The sequence below is a fragment of the Marmota monax genome, unplaced genomic scaffold (genome assembly GCF_021218885.2).
Source record: "Marmota monax isolate L192 unplaced genomic scaffold, Marmota_monax_Labrador192_F-V1.1 WCK01_AAM20220418_F8-fsc00071, whole genome shotgun sequence".
NCBI classification, from domain to species: Eukaryota; Metazoa; Chordata; class Mammalia; order Rodentia; family Sciuridae; genus Marmota; species Marmota monax.
The window spans coordinates 7759952-7784136 of NW_026695217.1; the positions used below are offsets into that span (position 1 = coordinate 7759952).

Below are 24185 nucleotides of genomic sequence, written 5' to 3' on the forward strand. Positions count from 1 at the left end.
TGCCCAGATCTTCTTTTTCATAGGAGTACAGAATACTGTCCCTGGGAAAGAGGAAAGAGCAGGGCAGGGCTGGTGAGTATGTGGCCTGTCTCTGGGCACCAGGACTGGCAGGCGTCACTGCCTGAGAGCAGCGCCCTGGAATTGGGCTAGCAGCAGATATTGCTAGTCGATTGCCATTGGCAAGGAAGGCAGGTGCATGTGCTGCCCACTGTTTTCAATAAGCAGAATGGAAGCCCAGGGAAGTCCAGGGATAGAGCTTAGATCCTGCCAGTTTTGTGGCCAGTGAGTGATTAGCACGCAGGCTGTTGTTGTCTGGTGCTCCTTCTGCTCTGTGTGGTGGGCACACCCTGAATATGACTCCCAGGCTGTTTTGCCACCGTGGTGGCCCAGAAGAGTCATGCAGCTATGCCACAGCAGGTCCTGTGAAGCCTGACAGGGCATTCTGACCCTCCAGGTGCCCTCCCTGGGGGATGCCGACTCCCCTCCGTGTGGCATTTCCCAGACACACAGCACTCTGCCTCTCCCTCTCCCCTCCTTGCTGCTCTTGGAGTGGGATGCTGGCCTCCCGCTGCCCACTGTTCCTGTGGGTCTCTGCCCAAAGCCAGTCCCTGCAGAAGAGCTTCCCTAGCACTCACCCCCGTCCAGCTTCCCATCGCTCCCAGAGTCTTCCTCTGTCCAGTCCAGCACCTGCGGCTGCCATGTCTAAGGGCCTGGTGAGCTCCAGGGCTGCCATGTGCCCAGGCCAGCCCTCCAGAGCCCCTCCATGCCAGTGCAGGCGAGGCCTGTGGTCTGCCTGCCAAACCGCATTTAATCCAAACACATCACTCCACATTCACTGGAACAAGTCTACGCCTGGTGCCTGTCCCCTTTCAGTTCACGTCCCCTTCTGCATGCCCCAGGTGTGTCTTCTCCTTGGTGGAACGTGGGGATGTCAGATCAACTTTATGAAACAGAGCTGAGTGTATCAGCCGGAGCTGACGGCTGTAATCAGGACGTGGTTTCATCTGCTCAGTCCTTGACCTGTGAGGCCTCTCCCCATCCTGATCCCGACCCGTTCTCCACCTCTGTATGGCCATGAGCGGAACACGTCACTGTGATACAGGTCGGCAGCGGGAGGAGCCGCGGGCGATAGCAGTGGTGAGCCTGTGTGGTCACCCCCACGGAGCCAAAGCTGCTGTGTTTCCACCCTCCCCAGGGGACCAGCTGGACCGCGGCTGGAGCCCAACGTGGGATTTGACAGGCCAAGGGCTAGAAGGGCACTCTGTTTAAAAAATAAAGAGAGTTGATTTTCACGAACCTGGAGGAGGATCCAGGCCATGATGTCATGGACTGAGCCGGCTCTAAGAGTAAGATTCTGCCTGTGAGAACCTTCGTTCCACCCCAGAGCTTTCCAGAGGAAGTGCATTCCTTCAAGAAAGGAGCAATGGGGTTAGGCACATGTTCATGTGTCCCCCACAAAGCCTCTGTTAGTGTTGTGATAATCGGCTTCTAAGGCTTCAAGGAAAAGTGAAGTGATCTGAGCTGATGGCCATGCTCCTGCCAGACACCTGGGTTCTGGTGGAGCCGAGAGGGCCCAGGAAGACTGTGTTATTGTATGGCCCGTGCCCGCCGGAAATGCCCATGACCACACTCTCTGTTAATTCAGGAAATAGTCATCGGGTCCCCACCTGATGCCACGCCCTGGGAACAGTGACACAGAATGACCACCTCTATTTCTGGTGTCCAGGAGCTTACTATCCAGTGAACGCCCAGGGGCCTGTGCTGTGGGAGGGCTAGGCTGCTAGGCTCGGGGATGTGAGGCGTGAGGTAGAGACACGGAAGCCTCAGGGACTGGGAGATGCTAGTGGCGGGGGCAGCCTCTTCAGTCCAGTGGAAATGCAAACTGGAAGTCTGTGGAATTGTGTAGCTGAACGTTGGGTTAGTGCCTGGCATCAAGTAGGTATTCAGCAGACATTGGTGGAGTGAACAGATGAGTGACATTGACTTTATAAGTTCTCTGAGGTGGGTCAAAGGACTCAAGTGCACCTGTCTGTGACTCGTACCCAAAAGCTCACTAGTTGCTGAAGTTTGTTACAATTTGGGGTACATTAGAATACATGAATAAAGGATTGAATAGATTATAAAACACCTAAATTGAAATTTTTTATTTAAATTATAAATTTCAAAAATCCACTAATTCACTAGTGAGTCCCAAATTTGTTATTTGGGGTGGGGGGGGACCAGGGATTGAACCAGGGGCACTTGACCACTAAGCCACATCCCCAGCCCTATTTTGTATTTTATTTAGAGACAGGGTCTCACCCAGTTGCTTAGAACCTCACTGTTGCTGAGGCTGGCTTTGAACTTGCGATCCTCCTGCCCCAGTCTCCGAAGCTGCAGGGATTACAGGTGGGGGCCACCATGCCTGACACAGATTTGTAATTCACCAGTGAATTTATTTGCAGTTTAGCAAGTCTTGTCAATCAATTTGCAGAGAGACTGTTTTCTGCATGTGATAAACATGGTTCTGAAAATGCTTTCTCTAATTTTATTTTTAAATTTTCATTTGAAAAGTACCTTAGCTATTTCATCAAAGTGATATATAGCATTAGAAATTAAGTGGAAAGGGCGGGCCTGGTGGCCCATGCCTGTAATCACAGCAGCTCAGGAGGCTGAGGCAGACTGAAGCAAGTTAAAGGCCAACCTCAGCAATTTAGTGAGGCTCTAAGAACTTAGAGTGATCCTGTCTCTAAATTAAAAAAAAAAAAATTAAAAACAAGAAAAGGAAAATGGAACAAGTTATAACAAAAAGCAGCAGATCCCTGTCACCAACTCCTCCATCTGTGCTTCCTCCTCTTCAGCAAGAATCGCTCCCTGCCCTCCAAGTGTCCCTCCTGGCATCCACCACGCTTCTTCCCAATAGTGGCCCCGAGCTGGTCTGCTCCTTCTGGTCTGGACTCACTGGTCTCCAGGCTTCCCTTTGGGACAGAGGGTGCACCCCTTGTCCTCCTTCCATGGTGCATTCCCGTCCTCCTCCAGTACAGCCTTCCCTTGCTTGTTGAGCACATGCTTCAAGGTCTAAGTGCTGTCTGCTCGAGTCCAGAGCACACCATGGACCCCTGGCCTTCTCGCGAGTCCAGGGTGCACCATGGCTCCATCCTGTGTTCTCTCCCCATCCTGTGTTTGTGTGTGTCAGCTTCTCCAGCAGCTTGGTGGCCTGGCTCCAGTCTTCACCCGCCCACTTTGCAGACTCCCTCTGAGCCATTGCTTCTTTGCTCAGCCGCTTTGGAGGCACAGCTCCCCCCAGTCTCTCCAGAGATGAGCTCAGGAGCAGGAAACCCGCTAGGGCCTCATCTGCTCTGCGCTTGAGGGCCAGTCTGCAGCGAGCCCAGCCAGGCTCTGGACTGGGATTCTGAGGCGTCTGCTGCTGCTGGGACATCTGATGTTCTCTGACTCCTGGCCCTTTAGGGGTGACCAGGTTTTTCCTGAAGGATGCTCTTGGGGAGTGTAGGAGAAATTGTAGCATCCAGACCCAGAGAGCAGTCTCTGGGACAGGGCAGTGGACACAAATCCTGGCTATGTCCTGAGCTGGCTGTGTTTAACCATTGTAGCTTACCCCTACCGTCTACAACTGGAGTCCCAGATGTGAGAACCGTGGGTTGGAGTAATACACACGAGATGTGAGCAGCTTTTAGCATAGTCCTAGGCAGCAGAGAGCCCCATGAGTGTACTCCCTCGTCCCCCATGGAGAGGGGACATCCCTTTGCCACTTGCCTTGCTATGCATTTCACATTTCACTGTGGGGCTGGGCACTTGGTCACCCTTTATTATCTGGATGTCTGTGTCCTGTGGTTTTTTTTTTATTATTTTTATTGTTGGTTGTTCAAAACATTACATAGTTCTTGATATATCATATTTCACACTTTGATTCAAGTGGGTTATGAACTCCCATTTTTACCCCATATACAGATTGCAGAATCACATCAGTTACACATCCATTGATTTACATATTGCCATACTAGTGTCTGTTGTATTCTGCTGCCTTTCCTATCCTCTACTATCTCATCTCCCCTCCCCTCCCCTCCCCTCTTCTCTCTCTACCCCCTCTACTGTCATTCATTTCTTCCCCTTGTATTATTTTTTCCCTTTCCCCTCACTTCCTCTTGTATGTAATTTTGTATAACCCTAAAAAACAAATGCCAAATGTCTTCTTTGATATAAGGAGAGTAACTAAGAAGGGAAATTGTGTCCTGTGGTTTTGAGATTTCTGTCACAGGGGTGGTCCAATCTGGATGACCTGCATCAAGACCTTCCTTGGTGACTGAAACCTGATGGTAGGTGTGAGATCTGTGGAACATGGGTGGCAATGACTGAAGGAGCAGGAGAGGAGGGGCAGTGAGTTCAAGATCCTATGCTGTGCTGGATCTCGGGGCTCATCTTGTCTGTGCGATGGGTATGCCATGGGGAACAGTAGAAGGACTATTCCTTGCCCTTTCCTCCAGAGAGGAAGACGGCTGGCCTTAGCAGATAGGACCTGGGTGGCTGTCCTTAGCCTCTTTAACTCAGAGTGGCTGGAGTAGCTTGATGCCCCGGCTGAACTAGCACAGCAAGGCACACACTGTCCTCATGCGCTGAGCTGCTTCCTGGAAAGTGCGTCTGAACACCAGCGCAGGGACTCAGGTCTGATCAGAAGCCTGCTGGTTAGTTACTCTCTGTACTGCGTCTGGAAGCGAAGCCCATTTCTAGAGAAGAAGCCACAGGTCACATGCCCAGGGTGCTCAGGACATCCCAGGTTGAGCCATGGCCCAGCAGGAGAGGCAGGAGGGAGGACTGCTCACGGACAAGGCAACGTCCATCCCCTGCAGTGCCCGGCTACCCCGGGCTGTGGTCTGCCCCCCCCCCGCCCCCGTTCCCAGTAAAACAGGAGACCCAGTGTCCTTGCAGTTCAAGTCCCAACTCAGGATCTGAACTGGAGAAGGTCGTCTTTGTAAAGCTAAACCATCCTGAGGATCTGGGTTGTTTTTAATTATTGAGGAGGACCTATTTTAGTAGCAAGAGCATCTAAAAACACAACCTGAAACCCTTTAAGAAAGCAGAAAGCTTTCAACTGTGACGAGTCATATATAAGCATGTAAATGGCATAATTAGTTAGCATTCTTTTCCTCGGGGGCCTCATCTTCCAGGGAAGAGAGAAATAATAATGCCAAATAATGTCTTTTTATGGTCTCTTTGCATATTCAGGACATTAATGGAAAGGCAGTTATAAAATACCGCTGCAGATTTTCTTTCTGACTTATGCCTAGGGAGACCCTGTGGGGACTTGCTATGTGCTATGCTTGTGAGCTTTCCCGTGTGCTGGCTTTCCATGGGCACCCCACAGGCAAGAACGCGTTCCCCCCAGCACTGGGCATTCTGCACATGCACATTGGCCCTGCGTTGCGCCCACCCCACCCCACCCACCCCGTCACCCTCCCCGCCACCTGTCCCACTGCCTCCAGCTGGATGCCTTATAGCGAGTTCCACTTGTGTGTTCAACGCTGTCTCCATCTAGAGACTGAAGCATTTCATTAGGACATTCCAGTGGGGTTGGTGGATGGATTCTGGGATAGGAAGGACAGAGAGTCCAGGAGTGCAGGAGCAAAGTGTCCCTGCCACACTTTTCCGCCCTGCTCTGGCTAGGTGCTGGGACCTGCCTCCCATGGCCCCGCTCCCCTCACACCTGGCATGCACACCTGTGCTGGGTGCCCTGTGAGTGTCAGCTGCCCTCCCTGGGCTCCTGGCTAGCTTGACTTCCCCATGTGGGTGTGGTGGCTTGCACTCCAGGTGCAGGGATCCGTGGTGGTCATACTCTGTTCTCTTAGGTGTTCTGGTGGCGGCTGTGCTGGGTCAGGCAGCGTGGCTACTTCGTCCTCAATCTCCGTGCATCAGAGACTCTAAGGCCCTGGGAACTAGTGAAGGTTTTGTGACTCAAGGGGCAATAATCTGAGGGTTCTGGTTCCGTGACTCCTCCTCAGAAGCCCCCTGCAGAGCTGTGTCTTGCTCTGCTTTCAGCGGGTGGCTTGGTCACCTTCTCCTAACGACCGGCCTCCGCAGTCCTGCTGCCTGTCTGCTGGTGCATGTCTCATGGCAGATGCCCTGGGACTTGCCTTGCAGTGCTGGGTCTCCCTGCAGCCTGCAGGCCTCACTCTCACACCACAAGGTAGAGCCGAGGGGCTCTCCCCTTCCTCATACTCCCAGGTGGCTCAGGCCAAGGGCTCACCGAGTAGGAACCTCAGTCTCAGACACCCCGCCAGGCCTGGGTGCTGAATCCCGCCGAGCTTCTACTTGATCAGACTCCATTGCTGTCTCTGGAATGGGTGGAGTTTTATGAAAACCTGATTTTGTTGCCATGCTCTGCAGTGAGTCCTCGTAGGCTGCATGGGACTATCCCCACCCACTGGAAAAGGTCATTTTTTTGAAAGTAAATGTGACAAGTTCTGGAAGAGCTGAGACACCCCCAGACAGACAGTCCCATTGCTCTTCAGCAATGAGCCTCTTAAACGTTGTCTTTAATGCAGACGTTTTCCTAGTAGCACTGCGGATAAGGGTCAGTTATGTTTATCTTTTTTACTTTTTTTTTTTTTTTGCAGGAATCTCACCCAGGTTTTCTGAATTGGTGACATAAGCTGATGGGCTTCTGTAAATGGATTTTACAAGCAGGCTGGATTGGCTCAGAGGTGCTGGCCTCAGTCTGACACTGTCCATCTGTTACAGATTGGAAATCAGAAAAAAAGTAATGTTGTATAGAAAGAAACCTAACTGTAGTTGAGGGAACCTTTAGAAAGGTTAAAATAGGAAATGCCTGATATGATGTAGTTAGAGAATTGCTTGTTCTGTAATCCAAAATCAATTCCAAGGACTGCTTTCTGTCTCTTGGTTTTCTTGTTTTTTTTTTTCATTCATCTTTAAATATCCATATTTAAGTAAATCTGTTAAATATCCAGAGTTTCCCCCAAACACTGACAACAGGTAACATTCAGTGAACCCCAGCCCAGCGCAGGCACCTACTAGGTACTGAGGTACTAGGCCACGTAAGGCACAGTCTGCTGGGGGTGAGTGTCCTCACTGCTGTGACAGTGCTGAACTGTGGACCTTGCCACCACAGTGACGGCTCAGAGAGCTGCAAGCTTCCCCTGGTGCTAGGAGCACTATACACAGAAGCGCCAGGTGTCTGCAGGTGCCTGGTGGGGCTGGGTCCACAGCAGTGTGGTAGAGTGCCAAGGTGGGGAGGGGGCGGGGTCCACCTGGGAGCAGACAGATGGAGGGTGCATTGATTACAAAGGATTTAAACACAGTTGAAAGTTTCCCCTCTCGCTATCCCTGTGAGTGACAGCTCTAATAGGTCAGCACTGAGTCCTGCTCCCTCTGGAGAAGACAGTCGGGATGCCCTGGCCTGCACCTCTGGTGATGCCATCCTGGGAGCAAGGGCCAGTCCTGAGATCTCCAGACGGCACAGTCCAGGAGCTTCTCCAGCAGGAGAGTCTGAGGGGCTTTCCAGAGCACCTGGCCACACGGAGACATTGAGGCATTGTACTCAGGCTGTGCCCATGGAAGTGAGTGGCGGCCACCCAAAGGACCGACACAGGAAGCACAGATCTTGATGCTCATTTCATATTACACGGGAGTCAGTTCTAGAGAGTTCACAGATCTAAACCTGGAAGGCAGACCAAAGGCCTTAGAGGACAGCAGGGAGCAGGTCATGAGTTTTCCTACAAATGACAGCAGACCCTGGGAGAGAGAAGAGAGGGTGGATGTGTTCGTGTCATGGGCTCCTTTCTCTGAGGGGCTGTTAAGCGTGAAACAGGTCATGAGTGCGTGCTCCCTGTGTGCGCTGACCAAGGACCTGTACACAGATGTATCAAGAATTCCTAAGACTCAGGAAGAGGCTCATCAGCTGTTGGGAGAAAGAGCCAGGCAGCCAACCATGGAGAACTAGCACTCAGACATGTGTGTCACAGTGGTCAGGAGCTCACTGAAGACCTGAAGGTCCCCACCCAGTGGTTGGGGACATGAAGTGAGACCACATCGCATTCACAGGCAGCACTGCAGAGTGTTTGGCAGGGACGTGGGACAAGCCAAAGAACTGCTTGTGAGAGTGCAGACTGGCACGGTGACTCTGGGAAATTAGTCAGTATTAGCTATGGAAGCCTGTACCCAGTGACCTCGCAGTTCCCCACCCAAGGTGTGCGGTGCAGAAGTGAGCAGGCAGGTTCTCCACGACATAGGAGGATGCTCCCAGGCACGCTTCTCATAGTGAACAATAGATCCTAACCATGTGCCTGTTGGCAGAAGTTAGAAAAGCCAACCTGGAAATTCACCTCCATAGATTCCTACACCAGAAGAAAGAATGAATTACAACTCCGAAGACGGATGTCACGGGCAAAGGACCCAGCAGGACAGTAAGCACAGCTAACAATGGCACAGAGCTGGGCTGAGGTTATGGAGGAGCCGTGGCTCAGGGCGGGGGGGTGGTCTCCTGGCCTAGAGCCAGGGATGGAGTCCCTCCCTCATGGAGCTGAGGCTTCAGGGGAGGGAGAGAGCAAGCAAACTCCATCAGTCAACAAGTGTCAGGCAGGGATATGGCGTATGAAGAAAAGTAAGTTGGGGTGAAGAAATGGTGACGAGAGGAGGCGGTTTCATAGGGTAGTCAGAGTCCCACAGAGGATGTGCCCTCGAGCAGGGACCCGCACATTGAGGGGGCCCTGGAAACGTGTGAGAGGGTGTTCCCGACAGAGCCCTGCGGAGGAATAGGCTGCCCGCATGCTTCTCAAGGAGCTGCTATGGCCAGCAGCTGGCCACGCGTGAACAGTAGAGGAGTGCTTGGAAATGACTGGAGAGATGGGTATGGCTCACGGTAGAGCGACCAGGCAGGCGTCTGGTGGCCAGTGTCCAGGGTGGCCAGGAGGCCTGGGCACCTTGGCATGTGCAGTTCTGAGCAGGTGTGGCTGCGAAGGTATAGGGCAGAAGTTTTTGCAGGAAGCAGGAGATGTGGACGTGGGAGGGTCAGATAGTGACAAGCTTTTCGGGGAGCTTGGCTGTGCAGAGAGGGCATCGAGCTCTTAGAGGATGTGCAGAGTGCTCCCAGTGGGGAGGACTGGGAAGGGCCACTGGGGCATGGGACTGACTGCCCAGCACAAGCCAGGAGCTTGGGATCCAGCGTGGCACTGAGGCTCAGCCTGGAGAGGAGCAGACGGGTGGGTCTGCAGGTGCATTTTTTCCCTGGGTGGTGGGGACGCCAGTCTGCAGCTCATAGAGGCCATTTTCTCTAGGAAGAAGGGGTCACAGTTGTGTGCTGGGATAAAGGGGGAGAGGTCTTGAATGTTTGTTTTTCTTACTTTCCATATACTTTCACAAAAGACTAAAAAACTTTAATCCGTATGTAAAATGTGTGACCTTAACTTCATTATGTATCAAAATTCATTCATTGTGGAATAACACATCTCCAAATCTGTCCCCAGGAAACATCATCCATTAAGAAAGCCCAGAGCTGAATTCTGACCCAGCGTCCTTACCCCAAGCTTAACTCTCCTCCCCCTGTGCCCCCTTCATGGGTCACCGGACTTTCTCCTCTCTGCCACCCCTCAGGTGTCGCCTCTCCTTCTCTGCCTATTCTCTTCCTCTACTTCCCATGCCACCCTCTCTGCCCTGTCTCCCCGTTCCTGTCCCATCCCAGCCGGTTCTGTCAAGTGGGATTTCTGGAACCAAACTTCTCTTCATATTTTTATCCACAAAGGTAGTTTTTGAGTTAAAGACAACACCCTCTAATGTAGAAAACAAGCTTCGGCGAGGAGAGTGGACGCCCTGTGTCCACCGCTTCCTGAGGTTCTTTACACGCAATCCTGGTGTTGTTGCCTGGAACTAGGTGACTTATCCTCTGATCTGGGTAAGGACCCCAGGGGACAGCTGCTCTGGGAGAGTGCGTTTCTCCTTCATGAGTCATTCTTGTGCAACCCCACAGGGTGCAAACTGTGTGCCTTCTCCCCACCACCAAGGACCTCTCTCTACTGTGCATTACCTAGGTACAATGTTCACCTTAGCCACTGAGAATGTGACTCCAGGGCTGTGATGGAGTCTCTGTCCCCTTGGCCGATTCAGACTCTGAGCTGCCGAGGAGAAGGTGGAGCCTCCAGAAGGCTCCTGTGCTCTGTGTTGGTGGGTGGGACAGGGGCAGCTTCCTGGTTTCTAGGAGATGAGGAGCGTGTGACAGGGAGGGACAGCCACCATAGGGCCCTGGGCCTGCACTGCTGTAGTGGAAGCAGCCCTGGCCCTGGCCTTGGAGGCTGGGAGGAAGTGTCCCTCTCGCCTGATAATGTGACCCTAGAAGTCTGCTCTGACCTGTGGGACCAGTGTTGCTCCTCCCCAGAGAGAGCAGCAAGTGAGGACTGCAAGAGGTGCTGCTCATGTGGATCCCACCCCAGCACCTACCAGGGAGCAGGGAGCGGGACTCCTTCCCCAGCAGCCCTCTAAAGGTACCCGTAGGACACAGAAAGCCGAGGCTCAGGAACACAAAGGAACAGTCTGAGGTCACATGCTAGGGGTTGGTAGAGATGGTGGGTGGGCCTGCTGGTCCTGGTGACCTGGGTGGGCCTGACTTAAAGCCTCAGCCCTCAGGAAGGATGTCAGGAAGCCTTGGGGAAATGCAGCAGGTCCCGGTGCCAGGGACTTGGGGACTGGCTTTCTCTTATTTGTGTACATTGCCCAAGGATTTGATAGGGATTTAAGGACTAACGCGCGCGCGCGCGCGACAGAGAGAGAGAGAGAGAGAGAGAGAGAGAGAGAGAGAGAGAGAGAATATCCCAGAAGCTGCCCAGCCCCAGCAGTCTTCCCAGGCATGAAAGGGGAAGCTTTTGAGCTGTGCAAGCTGTGCCCCCAGCCTTGCTCGGCTGCAGACTCGATGCCTGGCAGGTCACTTGGTTGGTCCTCGCTTTGCAGACTGGGGGCCAACCTGTGCCTTGTCACCCAGGAGCTTCACGGAAGCAAAGCTGAGAGAGGCTGCCTGGAGGGGAGGTGGACGTGCCCTCACCAGTCAGCAGCCTGAGCGGAAGGGGTGTCTCTTGTGCTCTCTGTACTTATGCGTAAGCACTTTGATCAGAGACTGTTCTAAGTGATTTTTGTATTTCTTTCAGATGTCGCCCATTTAATGTGGTTTGAAAGACTCTATGTTTGGCTTCAGTGTTTTGAAAAATATATCTTGTACCCAGCAATAATTCTGAATGCCCTCACTATCGATGCATTTTCAATAAGCAATTACCGGAGACTTGGTACCCAGTAAGTGGAAAATGGTTTATTCTCATACCAATTTGGGTCACATGTTTTCAGAACCTAGTGAGTTTTCCCTCAGCAGGCTGCAGAAGAAACCAACTTGTACATACCTGTGACTTTATGCATTAAAAAGCCCTGGTGGTCTTTTACTCAAACCTACAGTGTAGACCGTCACTGTGGAGTGCCTGGGGTGCAAATGAAGTTAGATCTGCTTGCAGTGATGTTTTGAGCAAGTGTCAGTGGATTTGAAACCATCCTGCAAAGCTTAGCCAGCGAGGCTAATAAGATGAGGAAGCCAGTGGGAGTCCGGGGTTCCTGGAGTTTCTAGCACCCTGCCTGGAGCTCCCTGACTGCTTCCTGTCACTCTACTTAGCAGATATTCTCTCATGTGGTGTGGGGGAGGGAAATTAATCACTGTCACTGCTCTCTGCATTTATCAAGAGAAGGATCACAATTTAAAACTGTGGAGCAGGAGACTTCACACTGTCGCGATGCCCATATTTCTGCAAATCATTAACAGTGGAGAGTGGAGTCTTTGGTTTCACCTATTAAAATTAATTCTGAATTTACAAATGGAAATCTACTCAATGATTTGCAGATTTGTCATTCTGACAAAATGAGAGTTGCTGGTCAAATACATTATTAGAGTAGAAGGATGAGAGTGGTCCTTCCCCAGGTCCCCTCAGTCACGCTGCTCCAGTGCTGTGTGTCAAGGTCAATGCTGACGCATAGTCCCAGGCACACTGATCCAGACCTATTTTCCATCTCGTGTGTGACAGGAGCATGTTCATTAATATCTGCCAAACATGAGCTGGCTGAAAGACACGCTGAGACCCTCTGGACTTGGAGTGGCCTCAGGGTCATACAAAGCAGACGCTAACTGGTCTATCCCACGGCCTTTCTGTCTTCATTGGACTCTGACTTCCTTCCATTCCAGACCTGTTTTTATTAGACCCGGGCAAGAATTCTGTGTCCCTTGGTACTTAAAATCCTCAATGGCAGATCCCAGGATGAAACTTACACTGGCTGAGACAGCAGACAATAGACCCCAGACCTGCAACCCAGTTGAGTCAGGGAAGCAGCTCCCCTACAGGAAGCAGCTCCCCTCTGGAGCACCATGTGCATCTGCTAGTGGCAAGGACTCCCAGTGGGCACAGTCCAGGATGACCCCGTGACCACTTCCCAGAACAAGGCAGATCTTGGGCACAGTCAAAGCCAGGCTAACAAAGCAGGGACTGTGCTACCCTGGGCAGTGCTGTCAAGGATGGAGGCTTTTCCCGTTCCACTTCAGGACAGGGACCTTGTGCTGGCCTGTAGGTGCAGGCCAAGCCATAGAGAAGGCAGGTGTGAAGGCTGGGACTTCACGGGTCACATAAACAGCTGAGGGTGCAGCCTACGGTCAGGTTGCTCTCTGTGCCCAGTCAGGTTTTCCCAAACACTGAAGTCAGAGGGAGGTCCCTTACCGGTATTCCTCTGAATAGTCTCAGATCCCAGAGGATGCCATCTGAACCTGAAGCTGATGATTTTTTTCTGTTCCTGATACATCCAGAATGAAAGAAAGAAGATTTCAGGCTTCCTGTCAGACCAGCCGCTCCCAGGACAGTGTGAGGCCTCTTTCAAAGTCTTTAGTTCCTGCCTCCCCTGCCTGTTTGAGAACCACTGCCCTAGTCAGTAGTGAATCCTTCAACAGCAATGCCAACCCCCAGGGCACGTTAGAGAGGAGGGTGGATGGACCGTGGGGGGTGAGTGAACCGTGAGATCTCACCAGACATTTCCCTTCGCAGCCTGGTCTCTGGTGCTCCACACCTGGGCCCAGCCAGTGTTCACTGATGCTGACTATAAAACCTCACCTAAGCATGCAATGACCTCGGTGCCAGTAACGGTGCCATTGCTATCAACACTGTAAAAGCCCCAAAGCTCAGTCCTGAATCTCCCAGAATTATAACCAATCATCACTAGTAAATGTTAAATGAATTCTCCACCAAACTATGGTCACAGAAAACAGAGAGTTAGATTTGTCCCTCATTTATATTTTGCCTAAATAACCCAGAAAATCACTGATCTCCCTTGAAACCCAAAATACCCATAGTCCTGAGCTACCTTAGCCCTGGGCCCTTGGAGGGCTCTGCTGTCCCACAGTATTTCTGTGCTGGGTGCTGCTGTCAAGGTGACTGGAGCCACGCCATGTTTTCTATGCTGTCACCGTGGCATCAGGAGTCCTCTGGGAGAGGAGGACAGGTGGTGGGGCACCCCTTCTGCAGGACGTGAGGCTGTGGCAAGGACACAGAAAACCTTGCCACTCTCCACAAACCCACTTGGAACCAGGGCTAGTTTTTCTCAGAAGCCTAAACTAGTCTGTCAACCTTGTGCATCCTGGGGTAGAGCAGAAGCAGCCTCAGTCACGGCCCAAGCTCTGAAAGCGGACAAAAGATTAGATTGAGACATACGGAATTGCCAACATCAGGTCTTTTTGATGATAAAAAAAGAAACTTTTCAAAAGCCACCTTTGTAAAAATATATTTTTATTTTTAGTTGACACATAATAACTGTACTTATTATGGGGTACAGTGTGATATTCCAAACATGCGTATCATATGTAATGATCAGATCAGGGTAACTGGAATATCTATCACCTCTGACATTTATCATTTTTTTGCACTGGGAACATTCAAATTCCTCTCTACTAGCTATTTTGAAGTATTCAATTAATTGATGTCAATCATGCTTACCACTGGGAAGCATTTCCTGAATGACCTCCTCTGGTGAAGATGGTCATGTCTGCTAAGGTCCTGGGTCCCAGACTCAGCTGGGCTTAGGGGATGAAGCCTGGCCCCTGTGCCTTGTACTTAGCCAGAGTGGGAACATTCTCTCTCAGGTGTAACCATTCTCTGCCACTATCCCACTCTGTGCTCAAGTTCCCACAGGGCTTGTTACTATTGGTAGGAAGATGGCTAAGAGGCCCAGCCTCCCTTGGGGAGGCTGTATGTTCCCATTCCCCCCCCTTCCAGTTTCCGGCTAGTTCTTTGTTTTTGCTCTACCCTCTGGGGGTTGGGGGAGGGTCGCGCACACTGCACACACAGCCCAACCCCACTAATAAATCTGGTTCACTGGGCAAGAGGGCGTCCAAGAGTTGAGTCCTCAAAGCCAAGACTTGGAAGGGAACTTCTCCACCTGCCTCTGTTTGCTGAGCTCCTCGGATGATCAGCCCTGTTCCTGGGACAAGTGGTAGGAATGCAATTTTAAGAAAAAAAGGTGGGGGTGTGAGGAGAGCAGAAAGCTTACAATCTCCAGGGTGGTAGATAGTCTAGACCACCCTGGAGCTGCCTGTAGGTGTAGGGTGGCCTTCCCATGACACTGGGTCCTTTTCCACTCAGAACCTCACGCTGCCCATGCGGGGCCATGGTTTCAGTAATTTCCTCTGATTGTGAGACGCAACTGAGAGGCACTAGTCCAGGCTGCCTCCTCCCTGGGCACCAGCTGTGCCTGGGACCCCCCTCAGCCCTGCAGTCGCTCCTTCAGAGAAGCCTCAGAGGAGCTCTTCATTCTTCTTTCAGAAGAATGCAAGGACTTAGGAGATGGCCTCAGGTGGGCAGGGGAGGCCAAGTGGCAGAGACAATTTGCAAGGGGTCACTCAGGGCGGCTTCCACCCTGGCTCAACCCCATAAGTCCTTGGCCAGGTGCTCATGCCCAGGGAGTCCTTCCGTCCCTGGTGGGAGGAGCAACCCTGGGGAGGCACCTGGCATCCTGGGCTGTGGCTGACCCTGGGTCCCCCTCCTTTCCCACAGCTGGGACATTTTCCTGATGATCGTCGCGGGCATGAAGCTGCTACGCACGTCCTTCTGCAACCCGGTTCACCAGTTCCTGCACCTGAGCTTCACCGTCATCTTTTTCCACTTCGACTACAAAGATATTTCGGAGAGCTTCCTGCTGGACTTCTTCATGGTGTCCATTGTGTTCAGCAAGGCAAGTGAATGGAGGGTGGTGTTCTTGACCTTGGGAAGGGCGTTTCCCACCAAATAGCCAACATTTTCTTTGTAGGCGGTTTATAGAGGGGAATGGAATTGTTGTGTTACACTCTGCTGCCACGTAGGGGAAATTCTCGTAGAGTGTCAGCATGCCAGGTGGCTTGCTGAGAGTCACTGGTTGAAATGAATCAGTGTGGCGTGGATTTTCATGACCGTTGTGTCCATTAGCAATCTCATGGCAGAGCGTCCCTGGATCTCAAATGCTCTGAATTAAATTAAATATGATTCTTTAACTTTGCCCCTTGAGGTCCAGCTGGAGACCTGGTGTCCCACAATGGGTCCCTTGGGATGTTTTGGCCACCTGTTTGCCTCTGGTCGAGGGTTCACCTCCTGTGAATTCCAAGGTGCAGGGAGCAATGCTTCTGGGACACCAGGCAAAGCTGTGAGCTGGTGCCAGTGTCTCCACAGGAAGGAAGAGGCCCCTGGTTTGTGGGCGCCCCTCCAAGCCCTAGTGTAGTCTGACCAGTGACAAGCCCCTCCCTGAACAGCAGGGCAGGCGTGGGAATAGCTCCTGGGAGACGGACCCTGCCAACACTTCTGTCATGTGTGTGCTCTGTGTAACGTGGCAGCCATGGGCTTCCACAGGGACTGACATTGGCTCCTCATCCTGTTGGTTGACTGTTTCAGATCCCAGGAGTCTTTCCCCGGCGTCTTTGTGAATCAACTCTGTTAATCCTTGTTTTCTCTTCATTCCACCTGTCTTCTTTGCTTCTCTTAAGTAACAAAAACAGGAACACTGCTGTGATGTGAGAGCAGCCCCAGGTGGCTGTCCTCAGCTCCTGGGGGCAGGGGCAGGTGGCCATCCTCAGCTCCTTGGTGGCTGTGAAGGTTCTCTGGTGGCGCTGGCTGAGTGCTGTTTTCAGGTTCCCATGTCCTTGCTCGTGACCTCTCTCCTGGGCCCCAGTTTCCACACTTCCTTCCAGACCCAGGCCTTGGCCTGCCAGGGCCTCAGGCATTGCTTCCTGTTCATATGAACTGTCTTGGTTCTGGTCAGTTTATGTCCCTGTTGTGACTGTTCAGACCCAGGCTTCTTCTATGTTCTCCTATTTGTCATTAGTACAAAGTCCCCTATCTTACACAGTGGGTGAGACATCATTCCCTGGGATCTCTTACACTCTTGAGAGGTTACTATATGTGATTTTACTGCTTGCAGTGCCAAGATCGCAGCATCAGATGTGAAGGGTGCTGGAAGCAGTTCAGGGCCAACTCCAGCGATTGACATTTCACCAGGGTGAGATGTGCCCTCCTTCTGAACCTCGGTTTACTGTCAATGGAGCATGACACAGTCTCACTGGTATTGGGAGGGTCCATTCCTGTAGCCAAGAGGGAGGTTTTAAAGCGGAGAACAGTGCAGGGCAGGACGCCAAAGTCACTGTAAGTAGCCAAGGACAGGTGCTCGTGGTGTGGGTGTGCGGCCAGGGGCCTGTCCATCCACACCACGCTGTGCAGGAGGTGGCTCCAGGTGACTCCCCAGCTATGGCAGGAGCAGGGGCTTTTGCTGGCTGGGCTGAGGCAGGCTTTCCCCACCCAGCTGCCTGCTGGTCAGCCGAGGGCCAGCATGTCCCTGCTGGAGAAGTGGCTGGGGGCTGGTGTCAGGTTGAAAAGGCTTGTGAAGGGTACAGAAAGGCGTGTGCCTAGCTCATCCTTAGCATCCATGAGGACACTTAGCCCTGTCCTATGCAGGATGAGGAGGTAGGCCCCACAGGGCGTGGTCCAAACGAAAGCCACAAAATCCTAGTTGTTCTGGGCGTTGACTTTGACTTTGCCAGAATCTTTTTGAAGCACCAATTAAAATACTAATCTACTCTCAGAAGGAACCCAAGTAGTGGCTTCTTATTTCCTCTGACTGAGGTAGCCTTAGCATGTTATTTGAATAATCTGCTTTTAGGCTGGGATAATGGCTCTGTCTAAAAGAAAAAGGGAAAGGAACACAAAGAGACAAGCCCGGAGACAGACAGACAGTGGAGCCTGGGCCAGGATGTGCCCACCTCGCCCAGAAGCCTGCTCCCCGCTCATCTCCAGAGAGTGGCAACAGAAATCCAGCATGAAGACAGTTAGGGAAACAGACAGTGTTTGTGAGGTGACAGAGACGGCAGAGCGGCGAGGAGCCAGGAAGTGCCCTTGTGAGGTGGGCACAGTGATGCCCTCTCAGTTCACCATGCCTGTTGAGAAGCCCCCTTCAGTGAGTCCTAGAGGTGGTCCAGAAGCCTCCAGGGCTGGTCCAGAGGCTGCCCTGCTCTCAGGGTTTCTCTCTGCAAGATATGAGGCTTCGCTGGTCCAGTCCACTCACCAGAACCCTGTGTGACTGTCCTCTCCCCTGACCATCACAGCTGTCCCTCCACCTGCAAGCCCTGCCCGCCACAATAAAGCTGATGTTAGCTGTAGACCCCACCCCCACAGAGGGCTGCGAGATCAGGAAGACATGTTGGGGTGGCCTCTAGTGCACTCTGAGGAAAGCAGGTGCCCAAGTACAGGCTCCTTACTACAGTCAGGTGCCGTGAATCTATCAGGCTTCACAGGAAAACAGGGGAGAGAAGTGACCCCAGGGCTGATCTGCAGGGTGGGCTCAAAACAGCAGCCAGGGAAGGGCACAAGTGGGTCTAGAGGACCAGGTCATCTTGCATCCCTGACCCTCTGAGGTCTGGAAGATGAAGCTTGCCCTCTCTCCTGAGTGGGCTAGAGCTGGGGAATGTGGGAAATGGTGAGTTCTGGAACCAGAGGCCGTGGGGACAGAGTAGTATGCGGCCCAGGTGTCGACACAGTGGGGCAGGGGGGAGTGACAGGCAAAAGATCCTTGCAGTGAAGTGTGTTGGGGGAGGTGGGGCTGAGGAGCGTCCAGGGAGCACTTGGAAGTGGAACTGGTCCAACCAGGGAGAACTGGGAGCCAGGCTGTCACTTGGGGCCTTGAAGGCGGGAAGAGAGAGTTCCCCTGAGGAAGTGGCCTGTGGAAGGCATGGAGTTTGGTGTGTTTGAGGAGCCGTGAGATGTTGGGTCAGCATGAAAACCTGGGGAGGGGTAGGGTGAGGAGAGGATGCAGGTGGAATGATGAGCCCTGCAACACAGGAACAGGGGCAGTAGGACTGGTGGCATTTAGAAATGTCTCTTTGTGGAGGTGAGGGAAAGGCCGAGGCTGGGACTGGTAGGAAGTATTGCCAAGTCCAAGCACCTCCCGATGGGACTTGAACTGAGGTGGCTGAGGCAGGAGGAGAAGGGGACAGTGTCATATGGGGCTCAAGAGGTAGAGTGGGTACCACTGTGACTGCACGGATCTGGGCCAGTGGCGGGCAGAGGAGGAAGCCCCAGCCAGGAGGTGCTCAGCAGTTACAGAGCCAGGTGAGAGGTAGCCTCAGCCAAACTAGGAGACAAATGAGAGAACAGAGTGTGGATTCTAGGTGGTGGGAATGAGAAGTGATGAGGACCAAACTCAAAGCCAGAGAACAGGATCTTCCCCATCTTACTCTTTAGACTTACACGAGCAGTACCTAAATGTCTGCTCATTTAATAAAATTAGAAAAGCCAAGGGAAATGCAGAGGAAGTGTTGGACACACATCCGTGCTCCTCAGCCTTCCTCTTCCTGCTGATAACCCTTGAGAGCTCTTGGCATGAATCCCTAAGTCCTCTGTGTTCTCCCGCAGGTGTGCACACAGGGATTTAGAGTACCAATACGTACACTCTTTACACATCTTTTACGTCCACTTATTGGCCCTCAGTTACATGCTGGAGGACTTGTCTATGGTGGTACAGTGACCCTGCCTCTCCTGGTGACCCAGGCAGTACAGGTTGCACTGTATCTTGACTAGCCCTCCCCTATTAATGCACATTTAATTTGTTTTTGAGCTTTTCTATGGTAGTTAGGACCTCTGTTGTCATAAGCCACAGAAACCCAAATGAAACTGGCTGAATGAAAACAGGGAACTTGCCAGCTCACGTCGTGACAGTGATCCAGAGGCTTACGTGACAGCATGGAATTCTGCTTGCACTTCTCCTCTCCCATCTATTGGTGTCATTCTTAGATGGCTCTTTGCAGGGTGGCAGCCACAGCCACCAGCAGTTTCTAGCTGCACTCTTGCAGCTAAGGATCCTGGAAAAGAGAGCACATCCTGTAGTTCTAGCCAGAATCCTGGGCATCTCCTACCGACTCCTTCCATGTGGTATGTTCCCTCATAAGTCAGTATGGAGGCTGGAGACCACAGGTCCCCAGCCCAGCTGGGACCTAACCAGACAGGGCCTGGCAGGCACAGTGGGTGATGGGAGCGCATGTGGGCGCTGCTCTGGACTCCCCAGAAGGCTACAGCAGCATGCTGGCACGTGTGGTTCAGAAGCACAGATTGTCTCTTCTGACCAACTTCGGTTTGAAGTCTACTTTATCTGAGGTAAGGATGGAGACCCTGCTTGTTTACACAATCCATATGAGTGATAAGTGTTTTCCCACCCTTTCACTTTCAGCCTGTGGATGTCTTTGCCCACAGGTGAGTCTCTTGAAGACAGCATATTGTTGGGTCTTGCTTTTTAATCCACTCTGCCAGTCTATGTCTTTTGATTGATGAATTTAGGCCATTAACATTCAAGGTTATAATTGAGATATGATTTGTATTCTGTATTATTTTGATTTATTTCTGTTTTTTTGTCTTAGTTTCCCATTTGGTTGAATGTCCCTTTAGTGTAGATCCTCCCTTTGCTGGTTTTCACTTTTTTTATCACGTTATCCTCATGGAATATTTTTGGAGAATGCTCTGTAGCGTAGGCTTTCTAGTTATGAATTCTTTTAATCTTTATTTATCATGGAATGTTTTAATTTCATTTTCAAATCTGAAACAATTTTGCTGGATATAAAATTCTTGTTTGGCATCCATTTTCTTTCAGAACTTGAATATATTATTCCAGAACCTCGTAGCTTTGAGGATCTGGGCTGAGAAATCAGTTGAGATCTGAATTGGTTTTCCCCTATACGTAATTTTTTTTTTAAATTTTTCTCTCACAGCCTTTAAGATTTAATCTTTATTCTCTGTGTTAGTCATTCTCATTATGTGTCTTGGTGTGGGTCTGCTGTAATTTTGTACTTTTGGGGTCCTCTTATATTTGATTTTCCATTCCATTCTTTAGGCTTGGGAAATTTTCTGCTATTGAGTCATTGAAAAGATTGTGTATCACTTTGGTTTATATCTCTGCTTCTTCATATATTCCAATAACTCTTAAATTTGGTCTTTGCATGTTATCCCATAATTCTTGGATGTTCTGTTCATGGTTTCTTACCATCTTCTCTGCATGTTCAACTCTACTTTCAAGGTTATATATTTTGTCTTCATTTTCTGAGGTTCTGTCTTCCAAGTGGTCTACTTTGTTGGTGATGCTTTCTATTGAATTTCTAATTTTGTTTACTGATTCCTTCATTTCGAGGATTTCTGCTTGTTTTTTTTTTTTTCATGATCTCTAACTCTTTATTGAAGTGGTCTTTCACTTTCTGTATTTTTTCTTTGATTTCACTCTTTATACCATCCTTTACTTCACATATCAGTTTAACTATATACAATATAAACTCCTTCTTGGACATTTTTTCTACTGTGTTATCAGTGCCTTCTGTTATTAATCATCTTGGTTTGTTTGGGATGCTTTATTCTCTTGTATTTTCAGATTGTTAGTGTGTTTTCCCATCTAAAAGTATGGATCTAAGGCAGGGTAGATTCTACCCTGTAGACCTAGAGTGTCCCTGAAGGTTTCTCACACTTCACCTTTACTGGTGAGACCAATATCAACAGCACCCAATGTACACACATATAGCCTTAAACCTAATAACTCCCACTAAGGCATCTAGGGCTTTCTCATATTAAACCAAAATGATGAGTTCAATAACTATCTATAGTATAAACAGAATACTTGTTAAAACGTTTTACAATTTCAAATGGTGAATGAGAGAACAGAGGTAGTGTAGTATGCAATATTTGCAAGGGAGGAAGAGAGAAGCTAGAAGTAAAAATTCACAGGAAGAGTGGAAGAGGATCCGACAGAGATTGGCTGTTGTTTGGAGAGAAGTTAGAAAGAAAATAGTCAAGAGAGGAAGAATACAAAGAGAAAAAAAATAAAGACATAAGAATACAACAAAAATGCAAAACACCAATCATACGTCATTGTTCTCCACACACTGATGCATATAAAACTTTCTATTCCAAATATGGTAGAGAGATTAGTGAATCAAAAAATAAAATAAGTCTTGCTAGAAAGTCAAACTGTCACTGTCAGGGTTCAACAGATTCTCAGTCCTATCTCTTGTGATCACCAGACCAAGATCAGCCCTCGAAACCCAGTCTCTATCCCACAGATCTGGGCTTCAGGTACCTCAGGCTTGGCCACGCTGCAGTCCCAAGGTCTCAATGCTATTCCCACTTGCAGAGAGACCACCAGGGATGCTCTCATGCCAAGGAGCAACCCAAGATGCAGCAGCAAGACAGGGGCCACCAGCATTCTCAACTGGAAGACCCCAGGCTCCTCCAAACCCGCAGGCACCCCCACACTGGACCTGCAGGTCCCAGCTGGAGTTCCCAGACAGAGGCTCTTGTGGTGGCAAACCTGCTGGCACCCAGGCCCCCGGCCCTGGCTGGTGTTCCAAAATGGGTGCAGCCACATGCAGCCAAACCTGGAGTCTCCCCACAGCAGTCCTCTAGGCCATGGTGGCAGCGGTAGTGGCGGTGGTGGTTGGCAACAGGCAGTAGGCCAGCTGTAGGGGTGGCTGCAGGGGCAGCAGCAACTGCAGCTGTGGGGGCAGTGTCATCAGGAGATCTCAGGGGTCAGCAGCAGTGTAGGCTTCAGTTGCATTTGGGGCAGCGGTTTCTACTGTGGCAGTAGCACCCAGAAAGCAGACCTGGCGACCTCAGCCGGCAGCAGCGGAATCAGCGGCAGCAATGGCGGCAGCGGTGAGGGTGGCCCCTCTGATACTTTCCTAGGATTCCCTTTCTTGTCCATTACCCATTTGTCCACAGATGCTATCCACCTGTCCTGCGGGCTCTTGAGCATATTAACCGTGGTGATTTTAAGTCCTCTGTGAGGTGACTCACGTCTGTGTCACACGCAGTCTGCGTCTGTCGCCTGCTTCGCCTCTTGAGACTGCTCTTCTTGCCTTTTCTATGCCCTTCCTTCTCTGATGAAAGCAGGACCTGTTGTATCAGGTCGGAGGACACAGGCATTTGGTGTGAGGACTGCCACTGAGCTGACTGGGAGCTGGACTGTGTTTAACTGACTTCCCTTTAGCTTCAGGTCTTTCCAGAGCTCCTGGTTTTGTCTCCTCTTAACTTCTGGCTCCTAATAGCCCTCCTCAGAGGGCCCCGTCTTGTAGTACCCCCTCCGTATTGCTGTGTTGGTCCCTCTTGCTGTGCACGGTGTGGGGACTGGAGGATTCTGTTCTGGGTAAGTGTTTTTACCAGGCCTGTGTCTGGGGCTGTGACCTTTGGGAGGTTTCCAGGGCCTTATGGATTTATTCCCTGGGCCCTCCGTGTCCTTCCCTAATTGGTTCCCTGGAGCACCCACCCCTGGTGACCCTGTTCCTTCCTCCCTGTGGGAGACACCCAGAGTGGGCTGGGAGGCTGCGTCCCTCCCACCTGGACGCAGCTCCTGTGGAGCCCTCCAGTCTAGGGGTGAGGCCTGTGGCTTCCTCTGACTCTGCTGGAGCCTGGGGAGGGGGTGGTTCTCAGACCTGCACCATGAGAACCTCGTGGGGTTTCTAGAGGTAAAACAGTGGGTTCAGGGTCCTCTCTGAGGCTCTGGTGCCCCCAGTGATCTGGTCGCATGCTGGTTCACCCTCGGCCTCCAGGAGTCACCACACCTCACTTACAGGTCCTGCCAGTTGAGGCTCCAGCTGCTTCTCTCCCAGGCAAGCAGGGCTCAGTGGGGGCTCTCAGGATGCGCCTGTCTCTCCATATTCTCAAGTGGCCTCAACCCCAGGACAGCAGTGGTCCATGGGTCTAAGGAGTCACTGGTTGTCAGTTTGTCCGGCTTTTTCTTGTTAGCACAGGAGTGACAACTTCCAAGTTCGTCACACATCAGAGCAGGAACCAAGAGACCCTCAAGTCCCTCTTTAGAACCACACACCAGATGTCATCCCCTCTCTGGCCCCAACCCTGCATCAGTTCCCAATTCACACCAAGTAGGAGCCAAATGCACCACAGTGGCCCACAGGCCAGCGCACCTGCTTCCTCTGCTACACTGGCCTCCTCTCCCATTCTCCCCTTGCTGGACCCAGGTGTTCCTGCAAGCCCTCTGCTCTGCTGTGCCTGTGTCACATGGTCCCCTTGCTCTCTAGAAATGCTCCTCCCAGGTGTCCTCATGTAAGTTCTACCAGGGCAGAGATTCTGGCCTTCATTTACCGACACAGGGCAAAGGTTCTGTCTCTTTCATTTACTGACACACCCCAACCCTGAGCAGCGTCCAGAGCGAGTGGGCAAGGGGAGGTGTCTGGGGAGGACACTGCTGTGTCGACCCGCAGTTCTCACACTCAGACCCAGACTCAACTGTCCTGTTCCCAGACTGCATGGAACAGCAGGTGGAATGTTCCCGTAGCCACCTCGTGACTATAGCGCCAGGCTCTCTGCGTTCACGCTCAGGTGCCGTGGGATGGTTTTGTCCAGAAACAGAGTGCAGGCCACAGCATCCCTGTTCCCTGGAAGACTAGAAGTGCCTCCAGTGCGGGGCCACTGTGTATCATTGTCTCCCGCCTCCTGCAGCGCCCACGGGTGCAGGCCATGAGGACAACTCAGTGTGCATGACTGAATCCAGGGGAGTCAGAGACCAGAAACTGGTGTTTGAGGAATGGAGTCCGATGTGGATGCGGTGGTTGGACGTTGTTTTATCGCTCACTTCCTAGGGGATGGGGTGTGTGGGAGAAGGGAAGG

At 51.4% G+C, this 24185-nt stretch overlaps 1 protein-coding gene across 3 annotated transcripts in view; it reads left to right on the forward strand.

Annotated features, from left to right (window-relative positions):
* Window positions 1-24185, forward strand: part of Pcnx2 (pecanex 2) — a 174478-nt gene that overhangs the window by 74274 nt on the left and 76019 nt on the right. For all 3 annotated transcript variants that reach the window (XM_058575011.1, XM_058575013.1, XM_058575012.1), the window contains exons 20-21: window positions 11145-11286; window positions 15066-15243. In XM_058575011.1, coding sequence (XP_058430994.1) covers window positions 11145-11286; window positions 15066-15243 — 320 coding nt within the window. The remainder of the gene's footprint in view (window positions 1-11144; window positions 11287-15065; window positions 15244-24185) is intronic.